Below are 20,751 nucleotides of genomic sequence, written 5' to 3' on the forward strand. Positions count from 1 at the left end.
ACGGCTGTTATTACCACGTCGTTCACACAACACTCGTATATCCGCGCGGTTTACATTGCCTCGCCGAACACGTGCGGCGTATTTTCAACACCTGAATCTCTTAAGCTGCAAGCTTGTAGGTTTTATCTTTCGACGACGTGACCAGAATCTGTAGGTTAAAGTTTTCTTTAAAGAAAATTAAGTTCATATTTTTATTTTATGTGCACTTGTTTTCTGAAAACTGTTGGTGCAAAGTTTCTTTAAGGAAGCAGCAGTTTGTGCTTTTCTTAATACCTAGAATCTAGATAGCGTCTTTTTCTTACCAATGTAATAAGAAAAGGAGAGACTTAGAAACTTAATTTCAATTAAAACTGTCAAACCTCGTTACTTTAAGTGCCAGTCTCCAGAGTCATTAACAGGGCTCTCTCCGTCACTCGTTTCCACTCGTTTCATACAATCGTAGTTCCAATTTCATTTGAATATTAAGCAACCAAAGTCCATGAAATTTTGCAGACATATTCTAGAAACTAATATCTGTGTCTGTGGTGTTTTAGATTTTTCTAAAAATATGTAGTTTTAAAATTACAGGGGCTCAAAGATTTGTATGAAAATTTTTAAGACCGCGTAACTTTGAAACCGAATATTTTAACAGAAATCTGGAAAACCACAGACATAGATATTAGTTTCTAGAATATGTCTGCAAAATTTCATGGACTTTGGTTGCTTAATATTCAAATGAAATTGGAACTACGATTGTATGAAACGAGTGACGGAGAGAGCCCTCTTAATTTAAAATACATTTTGCATCCTTTTTTAGCAATATTAAAAAGAAAAAGATGCAGATATAAATTAAGATTAGAGAAGGAAAAGATTAAAGAAAAATATATGTATATGAATTTTAAAATAAAGACTAAATAGTGCTACTCTATAAATTCAAATACTATGCTCAGGATCGGCACTTAAGAGGGCTCTCTCTGTCACTCGTTTCCACTCGTTTCATACAATCGTAGTTCCAATTTCATTTGAATATTAAGCAACCAAAGTCCATGAAATTTTGCACATATATTCTAGAAACTAATATCTATGTCTGTGGTTTTCCAGATTTCTGTTAAAATATTCGGTTTCAAAGTTACGCGGTCTTAAAATTTTCATACAAATCTTTGAGCCCCTGTAATTTTAAAACTACATATTTTTAGAAAAATCTAAAACACCACAGACACAGATATTAGTTTCTAGAATATGTCTGCAAAATTTCATGGACTTTGGTTGCTTAACATTCAAATGAAATTGGAACTACGATTGTATGAAACGGGTGGAAACGAGTGACGGAGAGAGCTCCGTTAAAGTGACGAAGTTTAAAATAAATTAAACTTGTCTGTCCCTTTCTGATTACCACCTCCTTACATTCGTAAGAAAAAGATGCAAATTCAAAAATTTAGTTGACATCAGAACCAATACCAATATCCACTCTACCCATTCAGAGAACAATGCCCATCACACCAATATTATAAAGGGGAAAGTTAGTGTGCGTGTGTGTGTGTGTGTATGTATGTGTGTATGTTTATTACTTCTTCACGCAAAAACTACTGAACGGATTGGGTTGAAATTTAGAATGGAGATAGACTATATCCTGGATTAGCACATAGGCTACTTTTTATCCCGGAAAATCAAAGAGTTCCCACGGGATTTTTCGAAAGAAGTCGCAGGCATCAGCTAGTAAAAAATAAGTTCCATCTCACACGGTCCTGCATAACCACCTGGCTACATTTTTAACGCCTTCGTGAACACGGAAAAAGCATGTTTACTTACAAACCAATTTGGGTCCAATTCCTTTTACGCTACGGGCGTAAATTGTTTGCACGTAACAAGCAACACGGCGCGATGGGGGATCGTGACTGTAATTAACATAATGGGTGGCGGGTAAATGTTTTACCACCTTGGCCGTTGATATAAGGAACCAAGATGCATAGTTCTTGAAGAGTCAGCTTTAGCTTTTGCAATTAGACATTGTAAGGTCTACATCTCCTGAGGATGCTCCGGTGTCGGGGCGAAACGTGCGTCGAGGGGTGTTGGGATGTGTGTGATGCTGCGTGGTGGTGGTGCGTGTGGCTTGCTTGGTGGCTGGCTTTCCCTGCATGTTTATCAGTGGGAGGGCGGGCGGTGCATGTCGCATGCTGCATGTTGCACCATACAGATTTCTTTGGTTTGGCGGATTATAGCAAATTAAACTTTTGGTTCCTTGTATGTCATGGACTTCCGCAAAATAACGCCTGCTTCTATACTTCCCATTAGTAGCGTCAAGCTAAAGAGCCTCGATTTGAGAAATACTGAGGCTACTGCGAATGGCTATATTTGCCATTTCTACTAACCCACGGTTCGGACTAAAACTCTTTTGAACGCAACAAGAATCGACAAGATATTTGGGTCCACCTCTGCTCCAGTCCAATTTACTTCAATAGGTATATTCTAAATTAATTTTTTTACATCGGCATAAAAACCTTAAATAGATAGATTCAAGATAACAAAATAAAAGTTAAATGGAGTGGACCATATTTGGCGCTTAATTGATGTAACTGAACAATAATAGATATAACATAACAATAAATTGGAGCTAAAAATTAATAACCGTATTATTGACTCCAATATTGAAATTGCAAATACATTTGAGAATTTTTTCCAGAACATTCCAGTCATCACTACTAGTTCCCTTAGCTCTTCACCAACAGAAGCCTATGATCTTCTCAGGGCCAATGTCACTGAATGCGGTGTGTTGTTTAGGTTTGAATACGTTACTCCATATGACATTGTTAAAGTGTTCAAATCTTTACAAAGCAAAAAAACCGGAGATCTGTGGGGAATATCAGTAAAAATAATTAACAATATTATTGATATTATTGCGCCATATCTAGCCTTAATTTTTAATGAGTCTGTGGATACAGGCGCTTTTCCAGATCTCATGAAATGTAGTAAATTGATACCTCTTTTTAAATCGGGTAGCAAAAGTGACCCAAACAATTACAGGCCAATTTCAATTTTGCCAACACTGAGCAAGATATTTGAGAAAATCATGCTCAACCAACTGCTTCAGCATTTCAATTTTAATAAGCTACTCCATTCTGAACAGTATGGCTTCACTAAAGGTCGATCAACAACCGACGCGGCCGCAATGCTGTTAAAGCATATATTCAATGCGTGGGAGGGGTCACAGAATGCCATTGGTATTTTCTGTGATTTATCCAAGGCATTTGATTGCGTTGAGCACGAGACTCTTTTAGTTAAATTGAGCCACTATGGAATCAAAGACACTGCGCTTGGTCTCATTGCGTCCTATCTTAGTGATCGTATTCAAACAGTATGTGTGAATGATGTGAAGTCATCCGGATCAGCCTCACTAATGGGTGTTCCTCAAGGCTCTATTCTAGGTCCTTTCATGTTCTTAGTATACATAAACGATTTACCATATGTAGTCCAAAATATTTGCGATATCGTACTATTTGCTGACGATACGTCTTTGATTTTTAAAGTCGATAGAAATAAGGACAATTTTGACGATATAAATGGTGCCATATCTCAGGTAACTCACTGGTTTACTGTAAATAATCTACTTTTAAATGCAAAAAAAACTAAGTGTATTGAATTCGCACTGCCCAATACCAAGAACACAAGTAACATTAATTTAATGATAAATAATGATATTTTGAAAATAGAAGAGACTACTACATTTTTGGGGATAACCTTAGATGCGAAGCTTCAATGGGGCACCCATATATCAACTCTTGCTGGCAAACTAAGCTCTGCTGCTTACGCGGTTAGAAAGATTCGACAATTAACTGACGTGGAGACCGCAAAGATAGTATATTTTGCTTATTTTCATAGTATTATGTCTTATGGAATCTTAATATGGGGTAGAGCGGCAGATATTGGGAGAGTTTTTGTATTACAAAAAAGGGCAATACGCGCAATTTATAACTTAAAACCACGCGATTCACTTCGAGAAAAATTTAAGGAAATAGGTATCCTTACCGTAGCCTCTCAATATATTTACAACAACATAATTTTTGTAAGACAAAATATTCTTAGTTACAAGAGGGTTGGCGATCTACACAACAGGCTGACTAGACACCGTAACAGGCTTGCGACTCCTACGCTCCGTCTCAGGAAGGTCCAAAAGTCATTTGTGGGAATGGGTATAATCTTCTATAACAAAATTCCTCAGTCAATTTTGGACTTGCCTTTACACAGGTTCAAAAAATCTATTAAAAATATGCTCTTGAGAAAAGCATATTATACTATCGAAGATTATGTAAATGATAAAAAAGCGTGGATTTGAACTTCGATTCGCTCCAGCAATGCGCAGGACTTCAATTGCTTTTATACATGGCATAATATTGTATATCAAATCTTTGAAAAGAGCAACCGCCGAGTTTCTTGCTGGTTCTTCTCGGTAGGAAAGGCATTCCGAACCAGTGGTAGATGCTTTTGACGATTCGAAAGAAGTTGTAAAAGTCTAATTGAATAAAAACATTTTGAATTTGAATTTGAATTTGAATAAAATTTTTTTTCACGGTCTACTTAGTAACCATTTGACTCTAAACTAACCAATATAACCAATAATAATCATGATTCTCATAAATTATACTTTAAGATCTTTAATTATAGCACTCTATTTTGAAACATACATTATTTTATTTCGCTATCTGATTGGCGCCTTTGTATCTTGGATTTTGTGTATCAATGGTGGCAAATAAATGTTTTTCCACCTTTGCCTTTATCTTTTCTTATTCTGTGGCGTTTATAAAGTGGGACCTCGCCCCGGCGCGGTGCAGTGGCCGGTTACAGAAGTAACAAATGGTAATTACTAACTACATAATTCCTGCCACTCCACGCCCCTTCGCTAAGTTGACGGGGTTGATCGAAATAATTGCTAAAAGGACCTTCACCTCTTTTATTAAATTGACTAGCCGATGCCCGCGACTTCGCCCGCGTGGATTTGGGTTTTTCAAAATCCCATGGGAACTCTGATTTTCAGGGATAAAAAGTAGCCTATGTGCTAATCCAGGATATTAGCTATCTCCATTCCAAATTTCAGCCAAATCCGTCCAGTAGTTTTTGAATGAACGAGTAACAAACATACACACACACACACACACACACACAAACTTTCGTCTTTATAATATTAGTGTGAAGTGTGATAGTGTGATATTTAATTGTATCCTTCCTATACAAGATCAGAATAGATCGTGGAATAGGCCTAATAGGGAAACCACGTTAAAAACGTGCCAAGTAGGTACACTACCTCACAGGAGGCGTGGAAAAATGAGCATATTGTGCAGAACTTTTTGAATCATTATATCTCAGAAACGGTGACCCTTAGGCGAAAAAGTGTAAAGACAATTTCAGCTCTATGCGAATTTTTGTACTTTATTTTTTGGGATCGTGTGCGGACAGGCCGGTGTTGCGGTAGTCGCTTATATCATAGATTAAGGCTTATATGGAGTGTCGGTGGTGTGGAATAGGCAAACGGAAGGCAAACGGGTTATAAAATGTAGTGAGAACGCATTATCTTGTAGGTATACTCCGTGTGATCTTATTAACATTTCCCGCACGCCCGAAGCAAGGCTCCAAGTTTTACTGTTACTAAATATGAATAAGATACGTAACTCGAGCGAATATAAAAGGGTTTTCAGATTTACGAACCCCCAGGAAGATTGCGCTAATAAAGAATGGAACGGGATTTTTTTACTTCAATTTGTTTTTATATTAACTTCCGACTCGGTGTTTTTATGAAGGACACGAAACAATATTGTACGAGTATTCGTATGACTGTCATAGTATTTTTAGAGCTGTGTAATAAAATTGACAAAATTGAGTAGTTAAAGTTGGCGTCAGTTGAGCTTGGACGAAAATGGAAGGGAGGTGTCTGCGAACCAATCAAATGGGGTACAAGTGTAAATTAAAAATTTATAACACCCCCGACGATCCAAAGTATTTGAGTTTTCCAAAACATCATTTTCAAATAAATAATTATGTATTTAGGCAACGTCCATCTTGACAGCTTGACATTTGTCTATTGACATCATATTATGAACCTAACGGTTATCTAACCTTCTTTTCTACAAGAAAACTAGAAAAGAGCTGATAACTCTTAAACGGCTGAAACAATTTTTTTAGATTATAGCTAAGAACACTCTCGATCAACAAGCCACCTTTCAAACAAAAAAAAACTAAATTAAAATCGGTTCATTCGTTTAGGCGCTACGATGCCACAGACAGATACACAGATACACAGATACACAGATACACAGACACACAGATACACAGATACACACGTCAAACTTATAACACCTCTCTTTTTGGGTCGGGGGTTAAAAATAAGTTTTATTTTCATGAAACTTAATATTATTTTCTAGATGAAATTCAGAAAGTATACCGTTTGAGACGTGAAATAAAGAGGATTTTGTGTGCTTCGACGCGTTTCCGATTCTATTTGATCCGCTTGGTGAACGCGATGCTTTATACGTAATATTGTGGAATAAAATATAAAATACTAGCCGATGTCCGCGACTTTGCCCGCGTGGATTTAGGTTTTTCGAAATCCCGCGGGAACTCTTTGATTTTCCGGGATAAATAGTAGCCTATGTGCTAATCCAGGATATTATCTATCTCCATTCCAAATTTCAGCCAAATCCGTGCAGTAGTTTTTGCATGAAGGAGTAACAAACATACACACACACACACACACACATACAAACTTTCGCCTTTATAATATTATATAGTGTGACAAGACGTTAGAGATGGAAACATACTATGCGTTTCAAATGGAAGACCATAGTCAGAGCGGGGGAGGCCTTTGATCATAAATCAACGTCTATCAAATATTAGGCATTTGAGGTCTAGGGGTGACGTTAAATCAAAGATTTAAAAAAATATATTATACTAGGTGATGCCTGCGACTTCGTCTGCGTAGATTTAGGTTTTCCGTGATAAAAAGTTGCCTACGTCCGTCACCGGGATGTAAGCTAATTGTAAGAAATTCCATCAAAATCGGTTAAACTAGCGGACAGACACACACACTTTCGCATTTATAATATTAGTATGTAGAATGGATTTAAACACTTTGCCACTCGCTGCATGTCACGCACCTAATCGTTTCATAGCCTACATTTGACAGGCGAAGACTCGAGGTTTTGTTAAAAGTTTCATAACTGTCGTGAACTGCGCCATAGTCATATTATTTGGAATTCAAGGGACAACAAGCTTAATTTGCTATAAACCGCCAAAATAGACGAATCTGTAATATACAACGTGTACCATGCAATATGCACCGCCCACTTTTAAACAAGCAGGAAAAGCAAGTGACTAAGTAAGCAATACGCCTCATCACCACGCAACACCACACAAACCTTCTAAAACAGACTCTTTTCAGGTTTTTCAATATAGGAGTTAAGAGACTGGGAAAAATTCAGATAAAATTGCGAATTTGGTGACAAAGATTCGTAAACAGAAATTATTTTTGAAAATTTCAAAAGAACTTTTCAACGAGCTCTAAAAGTGATAAAATCCCAAACTATAAGGATTCCTTGTTTCACTACAAAATCCGAATAATAGTATAACACACTTAACACCATGCTAACATTATACCTAGTTCATGGTCGGGGTAATGTTAAGAAAGTTTAAACATTTAACGCCCGAAGCCATAACTAATTAACGCAATAACTACTCCCGTTTCAGAATTGTACAGATTTACTAATATTTGCCCTGTTAAGGAAAGTTTATTTAAGGTGAAACTGTTTAAGTACATTCCGACTGAAGTTTATACGGGACAGAGACGGCGCTTGTCCGTTTCTGTAACACCGATAGCTCAGGCCTCAGTAAGTTCGTCACTATCATAGTCATTATCAACCAATAGCCATTCACTATACACAGTGCTGGACCAATAGGACTCTTGCAAGGACTTCCACACGCCACGGTCTTGCACCGTCTGAATTCAGCGGCTTCCTGGGACTCGTTTGATGCCGTCTGCCTACCTAGTCTATCACACTTCACACTTAATCACACTAATATTATAAAGGCGAAAGTTTGTATGTGTGTGTGTGTGTGTGTGTGTGTGTGTGTATGTTTGTTACTCCTTCACGCAAAAACTACTGGACGGATTTGGCTGATATTTGGAATGGAGGTAGATATTATCCTGGATTAGCACATAGGCCCGGAAAAGCAAAGAGTTCCCGCAGGATTTCGGAAATCCTAAATCCACACGGACGAAGTCGCGGGCGTCAGCTAGCATATTATATAAAAAGAAAAGCTGACTGACTGACAGTGATCTATCAACGCACAGTTCAAAACTGCTGGACGGATCGGGCTGAAATGCAGATAGCTATTATGACGTAGACATCCGCTAAGAAAGGTTTCCTGAAAATTCATCCTCTAAGGGGGTAAAATAGGGGTTGTAGTTTAGAAGGTCCAAGCGGACGAAGTCGCGGGCATAAGCTAGAATCTAATAAAGAGATAAATTGATAATTGGCTTAGTTTCAGACCTAGAATAATACACAGATAATAATAATAATCAGCGTAATAATATGTTTCTATTCAAAAGCGCGTATGAAGTGACTTGTTCGCTGTACTATTCTTTATTTTGTCCTAAAAAAGAGTGAATAAAGTGCGCTTAATTCATTATTATTAAACGCCTATCAAAGTGTCACCCGCTGTCACGGCTTCCGTGAAATAATCCCTCAAAAGCGAAAACAAAACGAACAAATAAAAGAGGACACAATTGCACCGGTTCTAATTATTCCTCTTTAATACGGAAAATGGCGACTCCAGGAACATTTCTCGTCTGGACTCATTTTAATTAAAAGCGAAAACAAAGTGGCGGAACGCGTCTTAGGAAACGTTTTTACAAAAGAATAATCTCTCTCAAAACGACCGTGTAAATATAAGAGCGATTTGTGATCAAATTGCTTAAATTTAAAAGCTCATTTAATCATTAAACTAACTGACTCATCCTGTCTTGTCTTGGGTGAAATTTCTGAAAGCCATTCTTATTGACAAAACCTACGTGCAAAAATGTCTTAGTAGGTTTGAGCTGTACATTATTATACCTCTTACATGAGGAGCCGAGATCACTTTCCAATAATATACTGGTAGAGGGTTCAATGAATTAATATTTAAAAATATTATTCTTTACATACAACCCTACCGTGACTAACTGACAGACAATGCATAGCCATTTCTTAGTTAATCAGTGAATCCAGTTATTAACCTATTATTATACTACGAATGTTTTCGGATTTTTTCCTTTACTTGTGCTATAAGACCTACCTACATGAATCCTAGGTCAACGGGAAATATCCTATAGGGTTTCTTTACAGGCACGACAGACGGACGGACAGACAGACAGACCACAAAGTGATCCTATAAGGGTCCCGTTGTTCCTTTTGAAGTACGGAACCCTAAAACACCGCAATTTAGCTCTGTGCTTGGTTTAGTCTATATTGAACAGTTAATGATTTAAAATCGATTTTAATCGATCATTTGTTATCATAAAGGATTTGGTCAAGTCCGTCGCGTGTAAGTCGACTTAGGGCGGACTTTGTGTGCTCAGGCCGAGTAGTCAAACTGTGTAACGTCAATAGCCATCAATAACAAGTGTCCGCAAGCTACCGAACTTAGCGCCAACACAAGCAAGCGATAAATGATGATATTTACACTTGCAACATTGACAACTGTTGTAACTTGTTCATAAACTGACTGTCCAGATTCCCAGCAATACAAACATTTCTATGCATCAAACTAAATATAAATTCTATCGGTTAAACGGATGGACTTTTAAAAATATCATGGGAACTCTTTGACTTTGCGGGACAAAAAGTAGCTTTTATCCATCCCGGATTTGCAAGCCAATCCTATATTTCACGAGTGTAAATTGAAAATTTATAACACCCCCGACAAGTGAAGGTACAGTAACTAGAAAAGAGCTGATAACTTTCAAACAGCTGAACCGATTTTCTTGGATTATAGCTAAGAGAACACTCTCGATCAAGCCAAGCCACCTTTCAAACAAAAAAACTAAATTAAAATCGGTTTATTAGTTTAGGAGCTACGATGCCACAGACAGATACACAGATACATACGTCAAACTTATAACACCCCTCTTTCTGGGTCGGAGGTTAAATATAAATTCTATCGGTTAAACGGATGGACTTTTAAAAAACCGTGGGAACTCTTTGACTTTGCGGGACAAAAAGTAGCTTATGTCCATCTCGGATTTGCAAGCTATCTCTATATTTCAAATTGCTTTTATACATGGCATAATATTGTATATTAAATCTTTGAAAAGAGCAACCGCCGAGTTTCTTGCTGGTTCTTCTCGGTAGGAAAGGCATTCCGAACCAGTGGTAGATGCTTTTGACGATTCAAAAGAACTTGTAAAAGTCTAATTGAATAAAAATATTTTGAATTTTGAATTTTGAAAATTAGTTAAACGGATATGTCTTGAAAAGTTACTGGACAGACCGACATACATCCGAGTATATAATATTGGTTAAACTTGTGAGTGAGGGAAAATAGATTTTAGAAGCTAACACGGTTGCCTATTTGATTAGAATACGTAGAGACGATTTAAATCACTCGAACTATGACTTTGCGTTGCCGAAGTGGTCGTACAAAGCTGAGTCAGTGTATGCTCAGGCCGATCGTCAGTGGGCAACGTCAACAGTCATCAATAACAGCGCTGGGCAGTGTTGGCGCGCGACCAAACAGCCTCCAAGACAAACGACCAATGAGTGATGACTCGCCTCTTCTGATACAAGCTAATGTTGCTCACTGATACTGTATACTGCTGTTTAAGTTTACGCTTGATTTTAGGCGTAAATACAGGGTTATACAGAGTGAAAATCATAGAAATATATCAATTATCAAAATAGATATATTTCTATGGTAGAAAATTAAGTGTGCGAAATTAAGAGTCATGTAATTGGTATACTACGTGTCGTCTGGTCGATTAAATGACCTTAATAAGTTAGAGTTGCCTATTTGATTCGAATACGTAAGGACGATTTAAATCACTCGAACTATGACTTTGCGTTGCCGAAGTGGTCGTACAAAGCTGAGTCAGTGTATGCTCAGGCCGATCGTCAGTCGGCAACGTCAACAGTCATCAATAACAGCGCTGGGCAGTGTTGGCGCGCGACCAAACAGCCTCCAAGACAAACGACCAATGACTGATGACTCGCCTCTTCTGATACTAGCTAATGTTGCTGACTGATACTGTACAGTACTGTTTAAGTTTACGCTTGATTTTAGATGTAAATACAGGGTTATACAGAGTCGAAACCATGGAAATATATCAATTATCAAAATACATAGATATCAATAAGGCGAGTTTCCAGATTCTTCCGCATACCACTTCACTAAGAGAACGACATTTCAACAGTGGTTTTTTACAGAACTAGAGATGTTACTGATGTTAGTGATAATAATCGGAATCAACGGTTTATTGCGCTCTGCGAGGCACTGGATTATACCTAAATTATTTTGACTCTGAGAGGAGACCTGTGCTCAGTAGTGTATCGGCGATAGGCTGAATTGATGATGAATAGGAATGTATGTTACACGTTTCCCAAAGTTATCAGTGATTTGTCTATATCGTTGAAGATGAAGAAAAATAGATTATAGAAGCTAACGCGACAGCAATTTTGTATTTGATTCGAATAGGAAGAGACGATTTAAATCACTCATACTGGTAAGTACTAACTTAAGAGGGCTCTCTCCGTCACTCGTTTCCACTCGTTTCATACAATCGTAGTTCCAATTTCATTTGAATATTAAGCAACCAAAGTCCATGAAATTTTGCAGACATATTCTAGAAACTAATATCTATGTCTGTGGTTTTCCAGATTACTGTTAAAATATTCGGTTTCAAAGTTACGTGGTCTTAAAATTTTCATACAAATCTTGGAGCCCCTGTAATTTTAAAACTACATATTTTTAGAAAAATCTAAAACACCACAGACACAGATATCAGTTTCTAGAATATGTCTGCAAAATTTCATGGACTTAGCTTGCTTAATATTCAAATGAAATTGGAACTACGATTGTATGAAACGAGTGGAAACGAGTGACGGAGAGAGCCCTGTTAATCGCTAGTTCGATTATAAAAATCAATAAAAACCAAAATTAAATGGATTTTCAACAGGTGATCATTAACTGTGTCCTGTTTTATTCTTCTTAGTTTCCCATTTCCTCGTTTGGCCGCTCGCAGCAAAGTTTTTAGGGTACCGTATCCAAAGAGTATCAACGGTACTTTACAATTAAGCCTCCGCTGTTAGTCCGTCCATCCGTCCGTCTGTCTGTCTGTCACCAGTGGGCTGTATCTCATGAACCGTAATAGATAGAGCGTTGAAATTTACACAGAGTGTGTAATTTTATCGCCGTTATAACAACAAATAATAAAAATTTCAAAATGGCTGCAATGCAAATAAAAAAATAAAAATTAAGTGTACGCTGCTACGGCACGGAATCTTTCATGTACGAGTCCGACTCACACTTGACCGGTTTTATTTTTGCCTTTTTTATTGTCTCGTTTGTAAGGAAGCCCAGTCACCCGGTCTCTTTCTGTGGCACATTGTTTTTACCAGATTAATGCCTTGTGTGACCAAACAATGGAGCTAACCATGGCTTTTATTGTTCAATGGGTCTGTTTTGTCACCGATTTGACAACTAGTTCCGTGTTTCGCTTCAACAATGGCCACATAGCCGTGGTAACGGAATTAGCACTACGTGAACCATTAAATGAAGATAAAGGACACTAATGTGTTCGTACATGTTCTGTTTTGTACATTGCTTTTACACTGATATAATAATTTGTTGGCGAAAATATAAATCCTCCATCCAGTAAGAAATTAAAAAAAATGCGGCCTTATTGCTTGTTTACATTATAAAGAGAATAACTGTGAAAAATTTCAGCTTTCTAGGTTGAGGGTTGATGAGTCAGTCAGAAGGAGAGTCAAGACTTTTCTTTTTAACCCCCGACTCGAAAAGAGAGGTGTTATAAGTTTGACGTGTGTATCTGTGTATCTGTCTGCATCGTAGCTCCTAAACTAATGAATCGATTTTAATTTAGTTTTTTTTGTTTGAATGGTGGTTTGATCGAGAGTGTTCTTAGCTATAATCCAAGAAAATCGGTTCAGCCGTTTGAAAGTTATCAGCTCTTTTCTAGTTATTACTGTAACCTTCACTTGTCGGGGGTGTTATAAATTTTAATTTATACTTGTTAAATAAAATTAATACTAAATAAAATAATTTTTTTTTACCTTGTTCTTAATATTTATGTACCACAAATTGTAGTAACATAGTAACAAAGGGACGATAGCCTAGTGGTTAATTTTTTCGGCCTACTTCGGGACGGACGTTCAAGCACGGGCAGTGGCACGCATCTCTAACTTTTCGGAGTTACTCGTATAATAAGCTTTTTAAGCATTAATTATATCATTTGCTTTAAGGGTGAGAGTAAATATGACATTTAGGCAGGTTTGCAATACAAAAGCTGTTATTACGCCCAATTTATTCCTCAGTTAAACGTCACTCACTTTGGTGAAATCGGCACTTATTCTATTTAATTATCGTAACTTAAACAATGGAGTAACAATTTAAAACTAGACAAGAGTATAATCAAGTCTAAAGAGTTTCAATAAAAGCTCGGAGGCATTCGTTTTGAAGTTAAATAATCCGAGTCCCTTTCGACAAGTTGCGGACAAACTCAATAAGACTCCATCGTCGTAAGTTTCTTTATTTCGTTACCGGGATCGAGGTAGACATTCAAAATGGAGTATTTATTGCACGGTATAGAATTAAAGATCTTCGGATATATTTGAATCCATCGAGTCGTTACTGGTCACTATAGGACGAGGAAGCTCGCCCATGTGATATCGATCATAGGTCTTCTGTGGGGCCGTGGGCAGTCCCTTTTTTAGGGTCCCGTACCTTAAACGGAACCTTTATAGGATCACTTTGTTGTCTGTCTGTCTGTCCGTCCGTCCGTCCATCCATCCGTCCGTCCGTCCGTCCGTCCGTCGTGTCTGTCAAAAAACCTATAGGGTACTTCCCGTTGTCCTAGAATCATGAAATTTGGCAGGTAGGTAGGTCTTAAAACACAAGTAGAGGAACAAATCCGAAAACCGTGAATTTGTGGATACATCACAGAAAAAAAAATTAAAATGTTTTTCAATTTTCAAAGTAAGATACCTATAGCAAGTGGGGTATCATATGAAAGGGCTTTACGTGTACATTCTAAAACAGATTTTTATTTATTTTTATGCATAATAGTTTTTGATTTATCGTGCAAAATATCAGAAGAAATATCTATATAGAAATATACATATATTTATCGTGCAAAGTGTCGCACTTGGCTGGTTTTTTATTCACTATAGGCAAGCGCTTGATAACAATCACACATCATGGAAAGTGATGATGTAGCCTAAGATGTTACGCGTTTACCTAGAAGATGCCTATTTACTCTTGTTTTAAAGATACCCATGAACTTTGCATGAGTTCATCAGGTTGTATTCTAGCATTTCTAGTAGAGAAAGGTTGCGACTGCTTCGGTGCAAGTTCTTTTACATGAGTGGACGAAGAAGGCAGCTGAGAGGAGTGGAGACGAGTAGTCAAGTGTACTACAACACTGCAATAAAAGACTATAACAAGTGTAAATTAAAAATTTATAACACCCCCGACGATCCAAAGTATTTGAGTTTTCCAAAACATAATTTTCAAATAAATAATTATGTATTTAGGCAACGTCCATCTTGACAGCTTGACATTTGTCTTTTGACATAATATTATGAACCTAACGGTTATCTAACCTTCTTTTCTACAAGAAAACTAGAAAAGAGCTGATTCAAATTCAAATTCAAATTCAAATTATTTTTATTCAATTAAACTTTTACAAGTGCTTTTGAATCGTCAAAATAATCTACCACTCTCTGATAACTCTTAAACGGCTGAACCAATTTTTTTAGATTATAGCTAAGAACACTCTCGATCAAGCCACCTTTCAAACAAAAAAAAACTAAATTAAAATCGTCACGTCAAACTTATAACACCCCTCTTTTTGGGTCGGGGGTTAAAAAAAAATCAAGAAGGCAAACGAGAAAAAGAGGAAAAACAAGAGTGGATGTGTGTGTAACCGCCCTTAAAAGTACAGATCACCATGCCAATATTTAAATTTCCTAGGTTACGTCCTCATTAATTTGCTCCGTCAAAGGTTAAATAAACCATAACGTATATTGTTTCAAGCTTCAACAAACAGTTTTGGTGAACCTAAATAAACTTCACTTCAGCTTTGTTCAGTGCAAAGTCGTACAATTTTGTTTGCGGGGAATCAAATTGTTACTGCGATTGTAATTTTAAGCTTTCATAATAATTTTACTCGTCTATTTAATTTGAAACTTCCGTAATAATGTAACTTATCTAAATAGGACTAAAATGTAACCAAATTGTAATGCGTTAACAGGGATTCATAGCTTTATTAATATTAACTATGTACATAGGAATGTGCATGAAATCCTAATATCGAGATATAGATAATATCCTGGATTAGCACATACTCGTAGGTTACTTTTTATCCCGGAAAATCAGAGTTCCCACGGGATTTCTAAAAACCTTCAGTCACGGCAATCTGAAGTGAGATACGACTAGTTAGCGTACCGACTACCGACGCTATCTCATGCGAGCCTAGTACTCGTACGTCCTGCAAATATTACCGCAGCCTACTTTCCAGCTGATAATAAAGCGCTGCGCTGGAAAGTAACGACTCTCATATGTAATTTTCAACAGCGCTATAATAGCGCTTTGTGGGGCAATACTATCTATTTGTTTGTAGCCAGCTGAAAGTCTCTTCTTGTCGTATCTCGAATTCTTGGAAACAATATTGGTCATGGTGGTGACAAAAGCATGAGCGAAGTGAGCGCGGCATTTTTTTAAATTGATGTTTGGTACAATGCATGAAAACTATTTGGAATTATAAATACCAGGTTAGCGAAGCGACCGTGAGTATTTTTTCGCATACATGTTTTAAAGTATGAAGAAAATAAGTTTCAAATAAATAATAATACGTGCGTAACAAGTGTGTTATAAAGGGGTTTTACTAAAGGAAGACAATCTTGCATTTCTCACAAGAAACCTGTGATAAGTACAAAAAAATGTTAGCAACAATTCACGTAGACGTCGTTTTATAAATCGCCGGCACTCAAGGCACAATCAGTCACGGCAATCTGAAGTGAGATACGAGTAGTTAGCGTCCCGACTACCGACGCTATCTCATGCGAGCCTAGTACTCGTACGTCCTGCAAATATTACCGCAGCCTACTTTCCAGCTGATAATAAAGCGCTGCGCTGGAAAGTAACGACTCTCATATGTTATTTTCAACAGCGCTATAATAGCGCTTGGCGGGGCAAACATATTATGTGTTTGTGTGGCCGCTTCAAGTTGCGTGTTTGTGGACTAAAGTCAATTTAATCAAAGCTTTAAGGGAACTTTATTGATTGTTATAACACGAGGATTCCCTTGCCGCAGGTTGCCAACGGGACTTTATTACTGTCCGTCCGTCCGTTCGTCCGACTGTCTGTCAGCGGGCTGTATCTCGTGAACCGTAATAGGTACAGAGTTGAAATTTTCACAGATTGTGTATTTCTATTGTCGCTATAACAACAAACAATAAAAATTTCCAAAATGAGCGCTTTGTATAAAAAAAAATCAAAAAGTGTTATTTCTTGTACAATGGCATGGAACCCTTCGTGTGCGGGTTGGACTCACACTTGACCGATATTATTGTTATATTCTTGTTCATAGTGGATTGAAGCATTATCTTCAATTGTTTTTTGGAGTTCATACGAATCGTATTAGTCATAGGTTTGATTTTCATAATAGGAATCAACGCTTTTCGCTTCATGAAAATAACAATTTGATTTTAATCTCAGTTATAGTTAACTAGATCCAAGGAACTTAATAATACTGTTATGGTCACGCAACTATAACGGTATTATTAATCTCCTTCCCTGGTTTTGCTTACTTTCATTCTAAAAAGTAGGGTAGTAACTAGTAAGTATTACACATAAAAATATTAGTTCGGATTTCATTTTTAAACTCTTCATCTTTAAAATTTTTGATTATGGTAGGTGTTGTATATTTTTATTATTTAAGCAATTTCTTGTCAATACTTTTTAATCCAATCTTTTTCCAAATTTATCCAATATACTGTTTTAAATTGGATAATTTTTTCTCTTATCAAATAAATTGACTATATCCTTACCTTTGACATACAAGGACGTTGGTTTGGAAAACTCGGTGCCAATGGCGTTCTCGGCGACGCACTCGAACTTCCCTTGATCTTCCTCCTCGCTCTTCACTATTTGTAGTGTACCTGAGGAAAGGAACGACAGTATTGTTCACAGTTTCATCTCATAACCTTTGATGAGCTTTCTGGAGCCATAGACGATAATATAATTTTTGTAATTTTTATTTTCCAGTTGAAAACTAATAACACGTGCATGAAAGCGCCGGCATCATCCATTTGGTACTTTTTATCCTGGAAAATCAAAGACTTTTTACGGTATTTTCCAAAAACCTAAATCCAGGCATCATCCAGGTAAACACGTCCCATGTTAGGCCATATCATCACTTTCCATCAGGTGTGATGGTGGTCGAGCGCTTGCCTAAATGAATAAAAAAAAAAAAAAACGAACGGGCAAAATCTATAATATTTTTCTAATTATTATATACGTAAAGCTTATGTTAGGGCTAGGTAAGTTATAACGATTACATTTATTTTAGATTTCACAATAGCAGATTTCAATTCTTTTTCCATTTAGCGACTGAGCTTTTGAATTTTAAATAAAAATAGAAGAGAATGAAACTTCATACAGGCTGATAGCGATAGTGGTGAAGTTAAAATTTTGCATACAGCATTAAACTTTCAAACTAATGTGTCGGTGAAACGTAAAATGAAAGGAAGCATTGGCATACCTCTGCGACTATCGTATAAACACAACATTATGACGCTGTGTAGCTATGTTATATGTAAGCTTTATTGGTTTTGCTTTTAACAGGGCTCTCTCCGTCACTCGTTTCATACAATCGTAGTTCCAATTTCATTTGAATATTAAGCAACCAAAGTCCATGAAATTTTGCAGACATATTCTAGAAACTAATATCTGTCTGTGGTGTTTTAGATTTTTCTAAAAATATGTAGTTTTAAAATTACAGGGGCTCAAAGATTTGTATGTAAATTTTTAAGACCGCGTAACTTTGAAACCGAATATTTTAACAGAAATCTGGAAAACCACAGATATAGATATAAGTTTCTAGAATATGTCTGCAAAATTTCATGGACTTTGGTTGCTTAATATTCAAATGAAATTGGAACTACGATTGTATGAAACGAGTGACGGAGAGAGCCCTCTTAAAGGAACTAGCGGCCCGCCCCGGCTTCGCACGGATATTCAATTTTCATAGGGATCTCTAATTTTTTTGAAAATAAAATATATATAGCCGTGTGTGATTTAGTTTAAGAAATTACCATAAGCACCATGGTCGACCATATTAGTTATTTGAGTGTTTTTGCTTAGATTAAGAAACTATAGGTTTTTGAGACTGACACAAATTATCGTGGTGTTGCCATTGTAAATTGTCTGAAATAAAGTTTTATTTATGGTTGTGTACCCCTGGCCATTTACTAGCTTGGTATAAAATAAATATAATCATGGTACACTGAATTCAATGATGCTCGCGTGCCTTTAAACTGAAAGGTAAACCGTGCAGTTATGTAACTTGTTAATAGTTTTCAAAACTGAACATAGTTTATTATCGTGTTTAATAGTTTCAGCGAAATTGCAACGGTTTCATTTTATTATTAATGTATTTTTAAAAGTACATAAGAGTAGAGAGTTCTCTCTTTGTGTATAGTTTTTTCTGATAGATACGAACGAGGCTTCCTAAAATAAGGCGCTTAGAATTTTTGAAAAACTTCCTTGAAGGTAAAAAGTAGCGACTCGGAACCGGGTTCGACAAAGGGAATGCAATTACTGTGAAATGGACATTCATTGTTCTAACAAATAAGACAAATTGACAGATCTAGTACATTTAAAGTCATTTTTGTCACGGGTCTGAAAAAGGGCAAAAAAAGTCGTCGTGTGCAAGTCAGTGGATTATTTTCTAGAAAATTTTAGAAACAATTGAAGCGTTAGGAATTCTGCTATTTTTTTTGAAAATAAAAGTTTAAACAATATCACGATTCCACGTACGGATTCAATTTAGTATGCGCTTATCGATAGCTTTTACGAGCTACGGGCGTTCCAAAACTAGACACTGACAATTTTCGAGAAACTTCTTGAAACTCTTGAAGGTAAAAAAGTAGGGAGTTGGAGACTCGGAGCCGGCCCGGACAAAGGGAATGCAATTACTGTGAAATGGACATTCGTTGTTCTAACAAATAAGACAATAATTGACAGATCTAGAATTTTTTTGCCATTTTTGTGAGAGATTTATTGGAAAAGACTTCGAATCTCATTAATTTACTGTAGTAAAGTGTTTGTTCACGTTTATTGATGATTAGTTTAGGCCCGTGACTTCGTTTGCTTGGATTTAGTTATTTAAAATCCCGTGGAACTCTTAGATCTTCCGGATTAAAGAGTAACATACGTCACTAACCAGGTCTTTAACTATATTCTTGCAAAACTCATGCCAATACGTTGCTCAATTGCGGCGCAAATGAAGGCTAAACCAACAAATAAACACTTTTTCATTTACGAGTATAATATGGGTAGTGATAAGGCAAGCCCGATTGCCATCTTGACCTGTCGTGTACTATAGCTACCTACTCTAGTTTTGAAGTTATAACAATATGAACACGTACGAGGTACGAGCAGGTAATGTACCATATTGTAACGAACATGTTCTACAAGTACCTACTACGGTTCCTTAACTTTAGAGTAACTCTCAAACTTAACAGTGTCAAATTGGAAGTTTATCGAATCTCCTATATAACTACTATACCATATTATACTATACTATATACTATAATCCTATACTATAATCGAACTGTACCCATACATTTTGAATGGATGTGCGGTCGGCCTCAGAATTCGAGCAGCAAAACCTGTCGCACTTATGACCTTTTGCCATAAACACGTCATACACACCAAATGCCAGTGCACGCGAATATGATGATTAAGGTACTAAACGGATTACGGCCTTTGACTGTACATTGTGCAATAGATTTAGGTACTCTAATTTTTAGCTTGTCTAAATAGGCTACTTCAATAATAGGCAGATCCTGATTGGGGTGTAAATATAGGTTCCCCAAATTGCATTACTTTGCATGATGGGGCGTCAAGTATGGGTTCGCGTCGACCAAGGCAAAAGTTTAGAAAGCATTAGACAACATCCCTCGGTCAGACAAAACAAAACCTAGCGATGTTGCTACTAATGAGTACCTATCAGTAATCAAATATTTACACGTACTAACCTATTTTAATTTCACCCACTAATATACAAGTTAATTACATAGGATGAAAGAGGAGTGAAAGAGAAGTGAAAATAAGTGGTTTGGTGAAAGTTCTAGCACACGTGTTAATTATGCCACTACGGAAAAAAAAGAAGAACGATAGATACAAATCGCATTTAGGTAGTATTTAGCAAGCATTTGGGGTGATAAAAATTTTTCCCCATCTTCCCCTATACGCCTAGTTAGCATATAGGGGAAAGATGGGTAAAAGCGG

General features: G+C 36.8%; 1 protein-coding gene across 6 annotated transcripts in view; it reads right to left on the reverse strand.

Moving 5' to 3' along the window:
• Positions 1-20,751, reverse strand: part of LOC123868383 (tyrosine-protein phosphatase Lar) — a 586,441-nt gene that overhangs the window by 38,452 nt on the left and 527,238 nt on the right. For all 6 annotated transcript variants that reach the window (XM_045910880.1, XM_045910879.1, XM_045910878.1 and 3 more), the window contains one exon: positions 17,286-17,396. In XM_045910880.1, the coding sequence (XP_045766836.1) occupies positions 17,286-17,396 (111 nt within the window). The remainder of the gene's footprint in view (positions 1-17,285; positions 17,397-20,751) is intronic.

This window comes from Maniola jurtina, chromosome 9 (assembly GCF_905333055.1).
Source record: "Maniola jurtina chromosome 9, ilManJurt1.1, whole genome shotgun sequence".
Classification (NCBI taxonomy): domain Eukaryota; kingdom Metazoa; phylum Arthropoda; class Insecta; order Lepidoptera; family Nymphalidae; genus Maniola; species Maniola jurtina.